Below are 19,897 nucleotides of genomic sequence, written 5' to 3'. Positions count from 1 at the left end.
ATCCCGTTTTTTTAATAAAATTTAATCTTTGTGTCTCCTGTGAATTAATGGCATAAGAATCTTTTCACTCACAGCTTTCATGTCCTTTTCTATATGCTCTTAATTATTAATTTCTTTTTTATATACTAGCTTGGCAAAAAAGTTCTTCCCACCCTCCAATAAGATGGAATGGCCCCCTTATCCTGCCGATATCATTAAGTATCTTTCTGTGGATTTCAGCAGGCCAAGGCCCCTGTGCTCAGGGATCATTTTCTCAAAAGACACGCTACAGTATTACCCATCATATCTGCCTCTCATAGATTATGCTTGAAAGCAATGTGGTGATTTCTGACGTGTTTGACATTCCCTACTTGTAACCTGAGACCACTATGTTAGGTAGCACTTTAGGTCACAGATTCCTGGTCCAGTTCAAAAAGCTGTGCATTTTAGGCACAGTTCTGTTCCCACAATTATTTCTGTTGCTCTGACTTTTTTGACTGCAGTAGTTTTTAAACCCAGTTCTCAGAAGTGTGTATGACAATAAAAGTGGATCTCTTTATTAGTCTGTAGTGTGCAATTCCTGTGGAGGGACCGTCCCATCCTTCAGGTAGCCTGACTAAAAGGGGCCAAGCAGATCGTTGGTAGACTGTCTTCTAGACCAGCCCTTAAAAGGAAGAGACAGCTGCTAATGATGTCTAATTTAGAAGAAGGAGCCTCCAAATTTGCTCAGTCCTCTGATGTCTGCATGCTATAAATAATACAGGTTGCACACCCACAATTAGAGACTATTTCCATTATCAAGGTCATTGTCATCTGCTGATTCATCAACACACAAAACTTCTTTTCTTAAAAATGGAGCAGCTGCCCTTCAAATACCACATGTAAAGAAACCTCCCTGGCTCCTGCCCTCCTCACCCCATGACAGTCTGCTTGGCAGCACAAATAAACAGAACCTTCACTTTACTGGGGAGGAAAACTTCTGACAGCACCATGTCGCTTTTATGAGCTTGTCTGTGTATGCTTTTCCACAGAGAGACTTGCAGGTGAACAGTGGTTGCAGATCCAGCTTTTCTGGAGAGATGGCTCAGTTGAGAGTATGAGACAGAGGTCAAGATTAGTAAATACAACTGTAGCCAAGGCTTTTTCCCTGACGAAGGAAGCATTTGTTCAGGGCAGAGCAGATTGACAGGACATTAAAAATATGTATCTTTCAGCAGATTTTAGCAGGTAGATGATAAACTTCTCCTCCATCTGGGTTAGGTGACATCTATGTTACTTATATGCTTAAAAGTTCAGGTTTTTCAAATACATCTATTCATACTTTATGATTCATAGTATATTCTCTTAGTTCAGCCTTAATGTAGCTAGAGATGTGGTGCACCTTAAATTCCAACTGATTTGTTTTCTTTGAAAAAAGAAAGTTTTAGAGTAGTATTGTCCAGGTGTATTATATTAGGTATGCAATACAAATTTTTTTAATCGAATTTTGTTTTTAATTTTACCTGTATTTGTTTATGAACTGGGAATGATTTCAATAATGATAACACTTTGTTAGTTATTATTTTAGACAAGACCTAAAAAATAGCTTGGACTATCATGAAAAATCAGAACATCCAGGTTACTTTTTCACTATGTATTTTATTTGCATCTTTCTTCTTTCATTTAATTTGTGTGAGATTGTTAAGTTAAGCTTGGTCTATCAAGCAGTGTATTGCTGAAGCTAGTTCATGCCTTCCTACCCCCCCTTTTCTCACACATACTGTTATTTTGGTCTTGTATTTTCCTTCCCAGCAACTTAGGGGAACGATTAGCTATCAGGATAAGGTGTGGGAATTAATCAGTGCTTTTAATAAAAGTAAAATATTTCATTTTAAATGGAGCAAAATTTTCAGAAGTAATTTCTTGGACTGCCTGAAGTTTTACATATAAAATTCCTTGAGAATGATAGTTTTCAGAAAATTGTGATATTTTTTTTTTTTAATTGGCAAATCAAGTAACTAGATGCTATACTTTACTGAGTGATGCATTTAAACTGGAAAGCTAAATATGCAAAATGTGCTTGTTAAAAACCCCTTATGTATACCACTTTTTAGAGACCAAATAAGGACTATTTTGCTTCCTCTTCCTACTGTGTTTGGTTAGCTGATAATAACTAGCTGCATGCTCAGCACAGCAGACGTTAGTCCTCAAGTGCAGTTTGTAGTTCAGGAAAGCAATTCTTCAGTCAGCCACATTAAATAAATCCAGCCTCAAATACTGACAGTGCCCTCCCCTCTGCCTCCCAGGGACAGTTAAGTTTTCTGTAACTCTTGCCGAGAAAGCTATTTCATAATGCAAACGCGTGACCAGTCAGTCTTTAGTGAGGGCATGAGGTTGTGAGTTCCTGGCCATGCACAGGAGTGAGAAATGAAAGGGTCTCGGCTGCCTGCAGCTTTAGAAAAGGGGTTTTCTATAATCACCCTCTGTTGTAAAGGCAGGATTATTTGTATTTGTTTCATTTGGAAATGGGCCTTTTTCCCTCTGAACAAAATACTGTTGAGCACCTTCCTACCGTCCATTTGCTTTCCCCCCACAATGGCTCAGAGGAGAAATTAAGTTGTTGGAAGAATGGGAGCCTTTCAAAGGAGCATTTATGGGCCAAAGGAAAGATGACCAGATGGGCTGTCACCCAAGAAAATACAAATCAAGTCCCAAATCGCACCCCAGGACTCTGCCATTGAGATTCCATAATGCCTGTTCAGGATTTCTGTTTATTTTTTGAAGAGGGGGATCATATATGGCTTGGCTTAAGCATTTCAATTTATGTTTCTGGCTGTCGGGGGATGCTGGCAAAAGATAAAACATCATCAGCTCATTTTCCATCAGTAGCGCTCTGTCATTCCATTAGGGCAGGAAATAGCTTGCTCTGTTATTGAGTGAATTTGACTTTAGCGTGGATCAGAGAGAGGACCCCTAGAGTTAAACACATCTCCCTGTGCCAGCTGTTCAGCATAAGACAGCATCGGCTTGTAGCCAAATGACCACCCTCAGGATCTGACATGTGTTGGCACCACATGGTTTGCAAAAGCAAGCAACATGGGAGCACTTCCAAGGGTAGCGAGGTATTGGTCTGGTGGTGGGAGGGGAGGGTTAAAGGAAGTTCCAGTGAGAGGAAGATTTTCTTTGATGCTTCCTAAACAGTAAAATAAATATTTTGCTGTAATGGACCATAATTGTAGCTACTCACATTCCACCACAGAAAGGTGCGATATCAGATCCCTGATAGATGATACTAGTTCACCTCAGTTATTCATTTGAGAAGGGTTCAGAGCTGCTTTCCAGATACCACTGAGTGATATCCCCAAGAAGTCCTGCCAATAAGAGAGTTGTTTGTCCTCTCTCTTTTACAATTAAAGTGACTTAAGAAAACATGGCTGTAGACTAAGAATTTCCAGCATTGAGTCTTGACTTTTTGAAAAGTCACACACTGAAGCTGTGAGCCTGAACAGTATATGCAACCGGCATTGAAGAGTCTTGCTTCACATTCCAAGGTTGCAGTGGTGCTGAGTGTAGGGCTGGGGCCCTGATTTCCTGTTATACCCCCTTTTTTAATGGCATTATCTGACTTTGAGAACCTTATTTTTTGCATGTATTCCACTCATTGTCTGTCACCCTAATTTACAGTGACCCACAGCGTCTTCCGTTCCAGTTGACTGCAAGCTCTAGTTATCTCAAGCTGCATACTGGGGGAAAATCTAGTCTCCCTGTGCTTCAGTTTACTTGTTAAAAAACAGGGACAGATATTTTATGGTGCTCCAGCTTTTTACACTAAATGTTCCCAATTAGCAAGGGTGAATTTTATAGGGCAAATCAGTATCTTAAAATAAGTGATACACTTGGCGCAGGGAAGAAAAATCAGTCTTGTATGTACATAAACTGTAATTCAGGGTACTTGCAGGCTATTTAGTCACTTGAAGAAAAAGATTTTATGCTTTGAAACCTGACACACAAGTCTGGGGTTTTTTTCTTCTTTTTTTTTTTTTCCCACCCAAATTCCTCCAGCCATGTCAGTCTATTAAAAGATATTACCTCTCCCTACAAACTTTGCCTCACATATCCATAGATCACCACAGCAGATCTCTGTTCCAAATTAGGTACAGTTTTCTGAGGGCATACTGGCAAGTATGATTTTTGGGGGGTAACCTGAGAACCCTAGTTTAGCCAGTGTGGCAAAGTGGTATGCTGCTGCCAGTCAACATGAGCAGCTTCATCTGGATTCAGTTTTGTAGCTGAGGCGCTGCTTTCCTGGTGAGAGGTCAGCAGGCACCTCTGCATGGGTTGATTGGATAGTTTTTTCTCATAATTCCTCGCCTGTCTCTTAGCTTCCAGGCAGCCTGAGCTTTCCTGATTGTCATCTTGTTTTCTGAACAGATGCAGACTCTCTATGCTTTTGATGAAGAAGAAACAGAAATGAAAAATAAAATAGTTGAAGACTTGAAGACAGCTCTGCGGACTCAGCCCATGAGGTAATGTTGTTCATCTTTCATTGCAATTCACTGCCTCGCTATGGTCAGATCTGACACGGGAAAGAGTGGCAAGGACAGAAGCCTCATTGTCTCACCTCACACAAGCCTCTCTGATATTTCAGACAATCCACAGAGAGCCCTACAGCCCCTGCTCTGAACCTGCCTAGTTGGGAGGGCGCACTAATGCTGAAGCATGTAGCTTCAGGAAAATAAAAGACAGTCTGCTGTGAAAAACTCTGTGTCAGATATGTGCAAACACAGGTAATGACTATGAAGATCTGATTTTAGACTTTATAGGCCCCTGAACATCCCATGTAATTTGATTCATGTTGGGCAAAATTTCAGCCTCTGCTCTGAATTGAATTCAAGCTTCCCCTTATCTGTAGTAATGTGAACTGTTTGGTACAAAGCAGCTAATCCATCTGACATCACCTGGTTTGGCTTTCTTCCTGTTTTATGTATAACTGTGGTGTAGAGAAATGTCAGGAGACTTTACTGTGTACTGTGTCTTTGAAGAGAGGGTCATCTTTGTTTTTCTGGGAACAAAGCTCTGAACAGTAGCAAACTAACTAGCACAGAAACCTTTTCCATTTAACACTTAGAAGAGCACTGAGCAGAAGCCGTAACTATAGTTGTCGATATGATCTCAGGAAACACTTTGTCAAAAAGTTTCTGAATATTTTTGTATTGGGCCCAAAATGGGCCAAATGCATTTGTATCCACACTATGCTGAAGTTTTAGTTTCAGAGAGCTTCAGTAATGCCTAAGTAAACAGGTTTTTGTGTGTGGGAGAACCTAACCAAACCAAACGAATTAACTAAATAAATAAAAATGACCAAAAAATTATCTCAAATAGTTAATTGCAGTTATGTTAACTTGAAGTGAAGATATTTCTGAGACTTCTTGCAGGGCTAAGTGCTGGTTGTGCTTCTTCCCTTCACGACATTTAAAAAGTTGACTGCGTGGAGCTTCTTGCCTCATGACAAGTGTGAGGTAGAACGCATCAGCACAAAGCTCAGTTTTTACCTCCTGTTGTGATGGGGTGTAAGAGAGCACAAAGCCAAATTCTGATGCTCCTCTGAGGCATAAAGATTCATCAGGCTTTGGTAACTTTAGTATGTGGGTAGGGTGAGTGCTTTCAACATGGAAGTGGAGAAACAGTAGTCTATATTGAGACCTAGTCCAAGGATAAGTGACTGTTTGATCCTGCCTATCACTATCCTAAAGCAGAGAACACAGTAAAATGCAGCTGCACTTTATGTTAAAATGGAAGCAAGACAACTGCCAAACTCCCAACTCTCACAAAGATTTTAAACCAAAGTCCTGTGCTGTTGAGACTAGATGTAGCAACTCTATCACATTAGTGTAGAGCTGTTTTGATACTTCTTCTGTGAAAGTGATAGCTTTCATCGAGCATAGCCACAGCAGCAAGGCCTCCCTGCTATGTCCAGCTGAAGCACTTTGGTGGCCACCACTGGCTGTTCTGCTCTGTCATTTTGTATGCCTGGCCTCCTTGTTGAGAGCAAGGCAATAGAGAAGAAAGAGGAATGTCTTTTGCTCAAAGCCCTGCAAGGTTTTCCTTCTCAGACCCATATTGTTTCTGCTGGATCCCCTTGACAACAGCTTGTTGCTTCATCTGTTTATAATAACCCTAACAAGCTTCAGTACAAGCATCTATGAACTGCCTATAAAGTGTTCTCTTCTAAATCACTAGCTATGGTTATGGGGCACTTTTTTTTTTTTTTTTGAATACTTAAGCCAAGCCAAATTTTGAGTTAAGTCCTATGTCTCAACTAATTTCCAGCAACTCAATTCGTTAGCTGCCAAATGGGCTGCATGCCAGTGCCTGATCAACAAGCCAATTTCTTCTTGATGGAAAGGTTGCAGTAGAGAGGCCCTCAACTCCATCAAATCCCTCTTGTAAGCAGTATGATACCCAAGCCTTCAAAATACTAGTCTTTCTAGTGGAATTTGGACATCAAATCCTATTTTCCTTCCCACTTCTCTTCATCAGGCCTCTGAAGAAATGAGAGACCTAAATTCACACAGGATGAACTGTCTGGAATCCATTTGTAATGGTAACGGTAGACAGGGCTCTGATAGTTTACCAATAGGCTCCTCTGCTTGAATTCTCTGATCTAGAGGAATCAAAAAAGAAGAAAAAATGCATGTTTGGCTCTGTGTTTTATTTCATTGTAGAACTGTGTCTCTTCTAGTAGAAAATGCACTAATCTGTGCCTCTATTCCAACCCACCAGTTCTAACAACAAGAAAAACTGAAGCAGACCTACCCAAACTCAAGTTCTTCTCTTTGGAGAAAATGTGATAGAATCATCCCTGGGCAGCTAGTTGGCCCCCTTTGAGCAAGTGCATTTTGTTCTGGTATTTAGGAGCTGCCCTGAAATAATAAAGCTAGGTTATGTCCCAGCACGCAGGAACAAGCCCAGCCTTAGAGAACAAAAAAACCACATCTGCACCTTGTAAGGAAACACATTTTCTTTTAGGTTTGTAAGAACTTATGACTATAAACAAGTGTGATGACAAACTGCTGGACAGAAGCAGTGAAAGACGAGCTTTTCTTCTTGTATTTTAGTGCCCAAAAATGGAGGTTCAGAAAAGTAGCAAAAGTAAAAACTTACAAGGGACTGGAAAAACCCCCACCTTTTGGAACCCCAGAAAAATACCCCCTTTAGTCTGAATCATGACTAACTCCATTTGGTGTCTGCTTTTCTTCTTTAGTTTAACTCAGATTTGCCTCCTGATATTTTTGTTTCATTTAGCCATGTTGTATTCAAGTGTATACTGGAGATGACAATTTATGCATCCAGCAAGCAAAATCAGTTATGCTGAATTTTTCAGCAGTTCAGTAGTGATCAGGATTATGTGTGCCCCCTGATTCAAAAACTGGTGCTGCAGTGTAGCCTTGGCTGTTAACAAGGTGGGAACATCCTGCTTTCTGCACACCCACAGCATATGATCTGTCTTTCCTGAGCTGGATCAGGTCTCATAGGGAGGCTGTCCCCCCCCCCTACACTAGGAATCCATCAGTGGGTCATTACCTCTTTAGGCTGCCACATCTGTATTTGGATGAAAGGCTTGTTATTAGAGCTAGCTAACTCATTCTGATCAGCACTCTCTAAAACTTGAAAGACTAAGAGGTGCCCTGCCTTTTAAAGTGTGCTAAACTGGTCAAGTGAGTCTGAGGTGAGGTTAGGCTTTAATTTGCTTGTTTAGCACCTATTAAAACACACCCTGCTTTATTTACACTGAAATTTTTGAATGTGTTAGCCAGAATGCATTGGCAAATATGCTAAACTTTACACCTTACAGTCTAGAACAAGACCTTACTTTGCAGCATACAGGACATATAAGATGGCAGTTAGTTACACACGTGTATATTGTGAGGAAAAAGGTTTTTCATTTGCATGAGCTAAGTTTTCTTTCGCACATACACACAAACACATACACATCCCTACTTAGAGACATACAAATGCCAAATAGTCTAAGGATTATGGCGCTCAGCCTATCAGCTAAACTCCCACTTCTTTTTTTCTCCTGTACAGACACATACCTCCTCACACTGAGCAAATCCTCATACTGAGAGTATGTGTTAGCCCAGAAACTGCTATTGCCATTTCTTTATCTCTCCCTTGCATGATTCTGGCTTTTCCGGAGAATAGGGAACTAAGTGTTTTGGAAAAGGAAGGTGAAAAATCATCATTTAATTCCTGTTGCTGATGCCAGCTGAAATGGGAAGGTATTTGGGTTTGCCTTCCTATTGAATAATGCCACTTACTGTTTGCTTTCTGGACTAGGAAGAGCACAGGAAAATCCCGACATTGTTTTACATTATGTTATTAATAAAGGTCTGTGACACACACCACTTCCCTGCGCATGCCTCCTTTTTGGAATGACCTCATCCAAACAATCCTAGAAAAATTATTCTGCCAGTGAATTTAGAAAGGGATTGTACTTAATTGAGAAAATGTGACTTTTGTGCCCCTACCATTTTTTTTTTTCACATGGTCATCAGAACAGGTGAAAATGCATGGGAAGTTATAGTGCCTTGTTTGTCTTGTCATAAGACCAGGTGTTCCATCCAAAATTATGTTTAAGGGACCCTTTGTTCAGCTGCTTCTTCAGGGTGCTTTCTTTTGAAAACAGAGCTCCATATCTTCAGAAAGTTATTCATCTGAAGCCTTCCCTTACTCCTGGAACTGAAAAGCAAAACATCTGCTTCCCCTAGCCCGCTCCCCCCCCCCCCCTTTTCCCCACCTCCCCAAAAGGTGGAGGGACTAGCTAAGGTATATGATAGATTCATAGAACTGGACTTTTGAGGTGAGGAGGAGGAGAATTTAAAATAGTAGCTCAACTGTAGAAGCAAAGAGCAACTCTACTCCTTAGGCCCAGGGTTAGAAAAATGCTCAGAAGTCATTGGCATCACATTATTTGGTAACACATTGAGTTTGTGCTTATTTTGATTCCAAATACACCCTTAGCAGCAACTCTTTTAGCCATGAATGCACTTATTTCAGTCGTCTTTGGCATACCAACAGCTAAGTGCATTACAGAAACTGAACTAAGATTTAATCTTTCTATAATCAGTTTAAATAACAAACTGCTTCGAGTGACTTACGAAATTTCCTGGTACACAATGTTGATCCCACTCTTTGGCCTAGAGGCGGAGGGGCTTTTGCTCTATGATTTGTTAGGGTAGACAAGATGATGCATCCAAAGAATGTGCAATCAAATTTGTGTGAAACTTGGCAGATTGTCTTAGCGGGGTTCAGCTAAACCTTGTTTTCATTTTTAGTGCACACATGTTCCTGTGTGTGCTTGCCCTTACTCTGATTCTCACTTTGAAATTCAGTTTTGAATAAAACCCGAACCTCAGACCAAAACTGTTGAAAGCACCAGGCTTTGGCATGTTTGTGGTCAAACTGCTGCCCAAGTAAGCTAGAATTTGGTCAATCTCTCACCACAGAGAGCATAACTTTCAGGTAAGCCCTAAAAATTCCTGTGTGGTGTGGGATGTAACCACCAGAAGACCGTACATATGTCAAGTCAATATTATGCAGGAGATATATATGTGTGGCTCAGGTTTGTCTTGCTGGCGCAGAGATATGAATAGAGACCAGTGAAATTCAGTCTTTCAGTATGGTGCTTTCATTACTGATGTATATTAGGAATAGCATCTCACTTAAGGACAGAAAAGAGAAAGACGGTACATTAGGAAGTATCCAACAGGGAGGAAGAGGGGCTAGGTAAAAGCAGAATGACACAGACTTGATATTTTTAATTCGTTACATAGGTGGCAACCGTTAACAACTTTTCATATGATTGAGGTGGTTTTCTACATTATGCTGTTAGGAGTGTGGTCATGGACATGTTGGTGTATATGTTGGTGGACTGAAAATTCAAGTGTAATTCACATGGGTTTGCATTCAGACATTCTAAGAGCACCAACCTGAATGACCTATTAAAGGAGGCAGGTCATAAACAAAGTGATCTAGAGAAATTACTTGCATCCCTTTTCATATCTTTGAATCCCATTTTTAAGCCTTGGAACTCTAAATGAAACATTGCTAGAATGATTGGTTTGAACTGACATATAATTCCCTCCTTTTCTACTGATTTGTCTAGGAAGCTGTTTGCATGGTCTAATTTGACCTGTCTGGATTTTTTAACTCTGGTTTTCAACAAAACCTTAAACTTTTCCAAGGAGTTTCTCCTATATTGTTTTTATCCTCAGTTACTGTACTTTTAACCTGAAGAAGGGCAAATTTTATGGTAGAATATAGTAGAAACAGAACTCTAGTGATGTTAGTAGTCAAAACAAACCTGTCTTACTATAGGTTCAGTCTTCAATGTGTCATTTGGTAACTGGGTAATTCTGTATTTCCTCTGTTTGTGATTTTTTACTGTATATTTTGCTATTGCAGATTGTCAGTGGACTTGTTTGATCCTCAGTATACCTCCTCAAACTAAAAAAACCCAATCAAACAACAAAAAAATCAGCCAAGGCTATTATAGGAGTTTTGCCTTTTACTGAAGAACATATCTCTCTTAAATATAACATGTTCCTATAGGTATAGCAGAGGATCAGAGTGTGAAGTCAGTACAGCTGACAGACACATTGGTAATGAGTTTGCCTCTGTCAGTGAACCCATCTCCTGGAGGTGGAAGCGTATAAGTAGTACTGGCTAAATGTTTCATCAAAGTCTAAAAATGGCTTTCAAGATAACCCGAACTCATAATTAAAAGCATGGTGATGAGTCTGTATGAAAATGTATCTGGTGTATATTAGCATCTATGTAAGATGTAGCAATTTGGAAGAATCCGTTCAGTCTTGAAAATGCAGCAGCTATTAGAGTGGACCACAGCAGGTGTTTGGTGGTAACTGCAACAAAGAACAAGGTGACAGAACAGTGCGTCCATAAGGTTATAGGATATAGTTACCCTGAAACTATGTGACACACCATTATTAGCTAGTCTGTTTTCTCTCTTTTTTTTTTTTTTTTTTTTTTGGTTTTTTTGGGGGGGTTTTTGGTTGTTTTGTTTTGTTTTGTTTTAAATACCTGGGAATTATTTTGTGAATTTTAGGCTAAAAACCAGACAGCGTTTACAGATGCAGGGTTGAATAATATTGTGTCTTTTGAATAAATTGCCTTTGTTCTCCTTTCCTTATTCATTATTTCCTTAACCTTTTGGTTTGGGTTTGGTTTTTTTTTTCAGGTTTGTGACCAGGTTTATTGAGCTGGATGGCCTGAGCTGTTTGCTGAACTTTCTGAAGAGCATGGACTATGAGACCTCAGAGAGCCGTATACACACATCCGTTATAGGGTGTATCAAGGCACTGATGAACAACTCCCAAGGACGGGCTCATGTCCTGGCTCATCCAGAGAGTATCAACATCATCTCCCAGAGCTTACGGACTGAGAACATTAAGACCAAGATTGCTGTGCTAGAGATCCTAGGGGCTGTCTGCTTGGTACCAGACGGTCACAAGAAAGTCTTGCAAGCCATGCTTCACTACCAAGTCTATGCTGCAGAAAGGACAAGATTCCAGGTACAAGGAGGATACTTTGCCAGAAATACCCAGCATGATGAATCATTGCAGGGAGCAATTTTTACAGTGCATGTATTGCAAACTTGCTAGGTAGTGTAAAGGAAATATTTTTCATTTTGTTTTAGGAAGGGCACTTCCTCAAATAGTTTAAAGGCATTATTTTTTTTTCCCCCCCAAGATCTGATTGCTTGTCATTAGTGTTAATTTAAAATCCCCTATCTTTTACCTGAAAATGGGGGTTTGTGATGTTAAATGAAACCTGGTAATCTGTTCATACTCTAAACTGATGGCATTTCTGGGGTGATAGTGATTTGTTCTGCTCTAAAAGCCAAAGCCACAGGATTCCAGGAGCCTCTGGAGTGATTTTAAAGCCCTTAATTTAGTAAATAAACGAGCTGTGGATTAAATAATGGAGACAATGGATTAAATAATGTACAGTGGAGGCACTTCAATTGCCACTTAGCAATCAACTTGTGAATTGTCACCACTTAGCAGTTGTTGGCTCAGATAACTCCCATTCAGAACACAGAAGGGAAACTCATTCTCAGAGACCTTGAGGTAGGTCAGTAGATCATTGGCAGGCTTTTGTTGTGGGTACTGCTGGCTGCTGTTATAATGTTCCTCTTCCTAGTGAACTGAGCACCTTTACAAAAAAGTTGTTAACAGAATCTGTTGCTGTGTATGAAGCTGTAGCTCCTAAACCTGGGGATAACCTCACCCATTTACTATTCTTCCTTAGTGAAATGGTAAGTGTGGTGTTGGGCCAACAGGCCCTGGATCCTGGTTTCTCTCAGCCATTATTACCTGCCTCCTCCTCCGCTAATGCATCAGCGGATTTTGGGCTACAATGAGCTTCTGACTGTAAAAGTGAATGGGGAAAGAGTATGTGCTTATGAACACTAGCTGCCAACGTTATGTTTATTATTAGAACTGAATGCATATGGGATTCAGTAACTGTGACTCAGACCCGAGATGGGGATGCAGGAGATATTGGCTTGATATTAACCTGTATGTGGCACTGGCAAGTCCATCCCTTTATGGGCACTGCGCCATTTACCGTGCTTCTCTGTTCAAACTTGGTGTATGTCTTCAATATGCAGGTATGGCACATAGGACGCATGACTCAGAATGGGGTGCGATGGGTAGGTGGGGGCTTTTGATTTCAGCTGAAAGCTCTTGAGGCTATTTCAATAGAGAAAATAGTAATTGCAGTAAAAACTGGAAGATGAAGACATTACAGCTGCAGTCATAAGAATATGCCACCATTCTTTAGTACGGGAGTATGATGGGAATGATGGATGCAGAAGCAGAAAAGCAAGCCGTGTACATGGTTTGCAGATACTTACTAACTCTCACATTCATGAAAGAGTGCTTTGCATAAATCCTTGCTTTTGTCAAAATATTTTTCCTTCTGGGAAAAAAATGAAAGATAAATGGATACTCTCTCTTTTTCTTTCTTAAACAAAACAAACAAAAAACCCCGCCCAAACCCCAAAATGATTTAGCAGAAGGGATGTGTTCTTGTTTGCAGTTTCTAACACTTGTGCCTAGATACTGGAATGCGGTTTTCCACTACACTCAGCGATAGCTTGAGTTTAATTTTGAGGAGGTAAGGGCTCATCCAAAAACATTCCTCATCTATCTTCAGTAATTTTCTCCTAACAGAAAGACTGGAGATTTTTTAAATGCTGATGAAAGAAATGTGGTCATGGTCTTCCTTACATTTTAGTGGAAAATTCTCTGGTCCTCTAGGACTTGTTAGTTAAGAGGCTGTTATATCTCTTTGTCTTTTACCCTCCCACATCTGTGTCTCAGAATGGTCTTGCAGCTCATTATCAAGAGAAGCACCCACTGTAACTTGTATAGGAGGTCATTTTAAGAAAAGGATGAGCTGACAACAATTATTCTATGCCTTTACATTAAACTTCAAAGATGTGGTGTACAATGAAAGACAGTGAAAACTTGTTTTTCTTTATCCCAGTCCTGAGCGAAATCTTTGTAACCCAGACTTTGCAAGTATCTGAAGAGATCCTTTAGGTTTCAAACTCAGCTTTTTTAAAGATGTGTTCTTGTAGCTTGAGAAACTAGCAGCATCACTCAGTGTATTGAAGTGTCTGAACTCTTTAGAGCTTGCAGCTTTTGGTTGACTTTGACTGGCCACACCTAATCACTGTTATGTTGAAAATGATCCCCCACAACTGGGGATCTGGCAGAACCAAGAAAAGAGAATTCTTTTGGTGAAAAGTAATTAAAAATGAACTAAACTGTAGGAACAGGAGAAACATGCTTTGAATGTGCAGAGTAGGAATTTATTCTTTTGGCTCTATTGTTCATTATTGCAGACTGATTCTAATGGAGGGAAAAAAGAAAAGCTGGGAACTGTAAAAGCACTGTTCAGTCTTTCTCTAGATGTAGCTCTGGAAGACAGTAGCCAAATTAGAGACACAATACCCAAGAGAATAATTTCAGATTCTCTGTTTTGGAAATCAAACTCAGTTCTTGTGAAGTAAAAACTATAGGGCTTTCTAGAAACTATACTGAGCTTACGTTTATTGGAATGCCCAATAAATAACTTAGAGGTAACGCTGACCTCTGACAACATCAGTGCCATTGTTGCTTTTCCTTAAGCTGCCTTCCTGCCAGTTGTTGATAATATTCTTCAACCCTTTCAGACACGTCACTGTCAATTTATCAGTTTATCCCTCCTCATCTATGAAAGCTGATACTTCGTACACTATGTCTTTGGATTTATTTTCCCCTCTTGCAGACTGCAGTAGATCTAAGAGTCCCACTCTTTCCATATCATCTGTGGTGACAAGCACTATTTACTTTGAGGAATGAGGAGGTAAATGTAAGAAATACTGTTCCAGATCTACTTTTCCTCAACACAAATTATTTTCTGGGTTTGGTTGGTTGGTTGGTTGGTTTTTTGGGGCTTTTGCCTTCTTGCAGAAGAATATTAAGGCGATGAGTAAATATTTGGGGTCCATGGTTCTGCTTCTGCTCCTCTTTGTAAGAAGAAGGAAGAGAGGTTCAGAGGTTATTTACTGGTAACCATCTAAAATTTGAGCTCATGCATGAGCTCATGAGCTCTTGCTGCTGACAACTCTAGGTTGGAACACTGATTATTTTCAATTTACATGTGTTCAAGTGTGGTGGAGTGACATACAGATCATGTATTTGACACGGTAACATAAAATATGGCATGTTTTGTTGAATGTCAGAAGTTCTTGCTGAACAGTGTTCTAAGCACAACTCTTGCTACCTGGCGCAGCAGTAGTCAGAGGACCCAGCAACTGGTGATTTTGTAGACAAGGAAAGCTGCGGCTTAAGATACAGTTCTTGCTAAACTTGCATTGGCTCTGTCCTACTATAATTCCTACTATTTTAATATAAAACTTACGATGTTATATTAGTGTATCTAAAGTAAAAATCCAAATTAGCGAGATTCCTAAGTGATACAAACGCTTATAATCCCAGTTAATTTAACTAGATTGCACCAGGTCACACCAACTGAAGACTGCTAATCAAATTGTGCTCAAATATTTTGGAAATAATTTATTTGCATTTTGATGTATTCTTTTTTTAATTGAAGTTAATGGAAAATATAGCTATAACTTCATGAACATGAAAGACTCAACAAAATTTTGTATTTTACTCTGAGTGGAAACTCTGATGTCAAATATTGCTTCTTTCTAAATTTCCAGCATTTCATCTACTGACTGCAATTATCAATCTAATGCTTAACTCCAGAGAGCAGTCACTTTAAACCTATGGGAGATTCTCTGGGTCTTATTCTTTGTCGAGACTTCAGTCTTCACTCGAATGCCTTTTAGTACTACAGCTTCACCCTATATCTCCAATATTCAATGTGTTCACAGGTCTATCCGTATCATCTTTGTCTTGGCACTTGCCACAAGATTATATACCTTATATTTATATCTTAATTTATATTTCATTATTCCTATTTTCTAACATTTGCCACAGTTTTTGGCCTGAGCTGATCCCTTTGCCTGCTTTAATCTCTGACCCTTCTTTCATGCTGCCCTTCTGCCTGGAATAACTCTCCCTTTAATGCCCAACAGGCAGTCTGCAGTTCCTGTTTTAAGATACTCCTTGAAAACTGTCCTCTTCAGAGTAGTATTCTGTCTTTACTCAAATTCCACAATAATATAAAGGCATGCCTTCAATCTCCTGCCTCAGACAATCTGGAAAAGCTGTCTTCATCCAATTTTCATTTGAAATATGCTTCTTTGCCTACAAATTCTACTCTGCCCCTTAAAGAAAAGATGCAAAAGAAAACATTGGAAAGCCAGAGAATAAACCCTCAAAGCAGAAATGTGGAATTAGGAAGATGAGCCCTTGGTTTCGTTGCTAGGATCCTTTTCCATCTGATGTATTCAAATTAATTACTACTGTAATTATGTCACTGGTTCACTGTGTGACCGTGAAAGCATTGCTTTAATTGTATTTCTTAAGTGCTTTTCTTGTGAAGATGGAGGTTTCTAAAATGCTATGAAAAGACAGAAGGAAGAGTCTCTGATTTCAGCGTCATTCATGTCTGCATTACCCTACTTATGACTGGTTTCCTTTGTGAAAGGGGCATAATCTTATTCTTCCCTAAGCTGTTGCCTTTCTGATTATTGTTATGCTTACTGCTTCCCCATTGCTCCTGTGGAGTGAATGTATTGTGTTATGACATTGTAACATGTTGTACTTCTTAAGATGCCATATTTTGAGTCAAGCTAATATTGCAAAGTCATAGTGCTTTATTGGCCCAGAAAAGTGTATTAGGATGTTCCAGTGCCCTTCCAGCCTAGTTCACTATCTGAAACACCCACCCAGCTGGGGAATGCTGTGGAAAGACTTTTTCTTTCAGTCTTGAGAGAACCTGGGTGTTAGATACTGTCTGAAAGGAGGTGATTTCACTTGCTGATGAAAATATTAACTGGGCTGCTTTGGACAGAACACTCTTGTTTTCCTCCTCAATGCTGCTAGAAATTTTGAATCTTGAGGTGAAGGAATAAAGGAAGTTTGATATTGTTAGTTGAAAAGGTGGAGATTAGAAGCATGCCTCCCAGAGCCCCCTTGCCTGGTTTGTATTAAACACCATCAGTACGGAATGTAATCTGTAGGGAGAAATCTGATCAATTTGGAATTGTAGTAGAGGAGCTAACAAGGAACAAATTAAAATCCTGTATTCCCACTTGATTTGGTTCTTCCCCTCAAGGCTCATCCAAAGCCTTTTGAGGTTTGCTGCAGATTGACTGAAACCCTACTGGATGTCAGTGATGAGGAATAATGGGATTAAGTAAGGAAAGTTTTGCTTAAATAGTAGAAAAACCTTTACAACCATAAGATCAATTGGGCCACAGAGCTGGCTGCCAAGAGGTGTGGTGAAATCTTTTTCACAGGAAATGTTCGAGTGAAGACTTGAACCTCAGCCATTTGCAAAGGGTTGGAGACATTGGAGTTCAGCCACAGTGTGTGGGTGTAGACTCTGATCTTTAGGAATTGCCTGAACTTATCGTGTTTCCTTCTAGAGCATGAAGATGTGCTGCTTTCCAATTAGCTTAGTGCAACCCAGAACTTTTTTCTTGCCCTAAATTTGGCTTGGCCCCCTCTGCATTCTACTCCTGGTTCAGCTTTCTGAAATAGGGGGTAGAAAACTTCTGTTAATATTCTTTAACCTGTCTGGATGCTGTGTCTGATATGTTGTTGCATTGATTCTAGCATGTTCCTAAATGTCTGTAAGAATATACGGTAGGAATGAGACCTCTGAAGAAAATCAGCAAAACCATTCCAAGACGATGCATGTGCTTTGCATTTCAGCACCAAATCTGCCAGTAACAGAACTAAATTTTCTCATTTGTTTCACTTGTGCTTATTTGTCAAGTTGAAGAGTTGCTTTTGTTGGTGAATTTAAAGACTTCTTAAATAGTCTCCTGTTGTCATTGTTAGAGATAGGATGGTGGACTGGACTGCCCATCAGTCTGGCTCAGTAGGGCATTTCATGTAATTTTATGTAAGACTCATTCACTTTCTAACAAAATGGGGGAAGGGTTGGTATTTGATCAGAATATAACTATAGAGAAATCATGGATGTGATGGAAGTTCAAATGCCAGGGGCACAGCCATTTGTAAATGCCAGCTGGGCAATTCAGAAAATGCAAGAAAAAGGAGTTTATGAAATCAAGCTTGCTTGATAGTGAACATACTATGCTCAGATATCAAAACAGCTGTCAGTAGCAGTGTGTGACAGATCAAAAGATTTTTTACATGAAACCAAGAAAAGGGTTTGCATAAAGCTAGGGAGGGTATTCTTACCCCTGCAAATGCACAGGAGGGTATTCCCTCTGTTTCTTGAGACATATCTCCATAGCGAGGTCTGTTTTCTAGAGGAAACAAGATAGACCTATGAAACTAATGACTAGCACAGGAAAGATTTTGCTATGAATGGACACTTTCAGCAGTCAGGGACAGAAGACTGACTAAAGGAAAACGAACTTCCTTACTCAGCATCATAGCTTCAAAATATTATTTAGGTCATCTGCTAAGCTGAACACTAAAAAGCTATTTTTGTCTTCATTCTCCCTTTATGGCTGAAAGTTCTTGGGAAGAGTAAAAAGAATGCTGTCTTTTCTAGTGCATCAGCAAAGTAAATGTATGAGTGTGGGGTGTTTATCATTAGTGCTGGAGTGACATGCACACAACTGAACTGGCAGATCTCAAGTGGAATTTGTTACTCTTCCAGTAAGGAAAGTCAACCTTGGAATTACGAACTGATCAGAGAAGATCCTGAAGAGAAGATTCATGGTCATCAGCATAAAGCTAAAAGCAGAGTTGCTTTCATAGCTAATCAGTTTCTACATATAACCTCTTTAGTAAACATTCAAGTGGAATTAATTCTAAATAGACTGCATAAGACAAAGGCTACCATCATTATTTGTCTAGTCTTTTTTTCTCCTTTGTTCCCTGATGGTTCACAAGATTATCTGTGAAATATCTGTGTGTATGTAGAGATTAGACCAAAAGCATTTCTATGCTAAATACCCCCTGAATGCTAAATACCCCTGCTATTTGGTTAATAGGGGGGCATACAGACTCTGGGAAGACCTTATGGCAGCCTTTCAATATGTACAGGAAGCTTATAAGAAAGATGGAAAAAAACTTTTTAACAAAGCCTGTAGTGACAGGACAAGGGCTAATGTGTTTAAACTAAAAAAGGGTAAGTTTTGATTTGATAAAAGGAAGAGATTTTTTTATCAAATGTTTGGTGGTGAGACATTGGAACAGGTTGGCCAGAGAAATTGTAGATGCCCCATTATTGGAAGTGTTCAAGGTCAGGCTGGACTGGGCTTTAAGCAACCCGATCTACTTGAAAGATGTGCCTGCCTATTGCAGGAGGGTTGGACTAGACAGTCTTTAAAGGTACTTCCAACCCAAATTATTCTATGGTTCTGTAACATGGAAACTAGAGCTTAACTGCACTTGCAACACTTGCTGCTCCGTGTAATTCACATTTGAGCTTTGAAGCTGTATGTACAGGGGATATTCCTGTTATTTGCAAATCCCTAAAAGAGCTGACCAAGAGGTAGGTAATTGTATGTATCATTTGAAATGGTTGTAAGTGAAGGAACAAGGAGAAATCTTCCAAGGTTCAGGTATAGGTTTTACTCCTCAAAAGACAGCTTCTCTTTAGAATTCTCTCCTCCTGTATATATAAGTGCAGGCTATCCTGCTGAGATCCAAGAAAATAATGACATTTACTTGAGTGATGTGAGTAGAAAGTATATATGAATCTGATGCTATTTTTCCGCATGTGTAAACTCCCTGTCATATTCACTGTACAGAGTTTAACTGACTAGGAGGGATATCATTCTGCTGCTTTCTTAGATCATGTTGGCAAGAACTATAAAGGGCATCTGTTTTTTTTCTCAAATAATAGCCTGTTTAAAAAAAGAACTTTTGTTTTTCCTCCATTTAGAATCAGTTGGGCATTTTATTTCTACCACTATTCTTCATTTGTTTATTGTGGCATGCACGAAATTGCTAACAATCTTGTCTGAAAAAAATTATTTCTTTAAGCAAATACATAGAAAATCAAAAGAAGACTGTGTGCATATCCCATGAACAGTATGTAAAAAGAAATTAGATTATATCCTCTAACCTAGCCTGCTGTTCTGTTTCAGACATTGTTGAATGAGTTAGACCGAAGTATGGGGCGATACCGAGATGAAGTAAACCTCAAAACAGCCATCATGTCCTTTATCAATGCTGTTCTGAATGCTGGTGCTGGTGAGGTGAGTCACTGCCCTGGAAATTCCTTCTAAAATGTTATGCTT

The 19,897-nt window shown here is 39.6% G+C and overlaps 1 protein-coding gene across 4 annotated transcripts in view; it reads left to right on the top strand.

Annotated features, from left to right (window-relative positions):
• Positions 1–19,897, top strand: part of DAAM2 (dishevelled associated activator of morphogenesis 2) — a 206,381-nt gene that overhangs the window by 126,873 nt on the left and 59,611 nt on the right. For all 4 annotated transcript variants that reach the window (XM_056357500.1, XM_056357499.1, XM_056357498.1 and 1 more), the window contains 3 exons: positions 4,390–4,484; positions 11,219–11,552; positions 19,745–19,855. In XM_056357500.1, coding sequence (XP_056213475.1) covers positions 4,390–4,484; positions 11,219–11,552; positions 19,745–19,855 — 540 coding nt within the window. The remainder of the gene's footprint in view (positions 1–4,389; positions 4,485–11,218; positions 11,553–19,744; positions 19,856–19,897) is intronic.

This window comes from Falco biarmicus, chromosome 12, assembly GCF_023638135.1.
Source record: "Falco biarmicus isolate bFalBia1 chromosome 12, bFalBia1.pri, whole genome shotgun sequence".
Classification (NCBI taxonomy): domain Eukaryota; kingdom Metazoa; phylum Chordata; class Aves; order Falconiformes; family Falconidae; genus Falco; species Falco biarmicus.
This window is presented reverse-complemented; position numbering and strand designations above follow the sequence as displayed.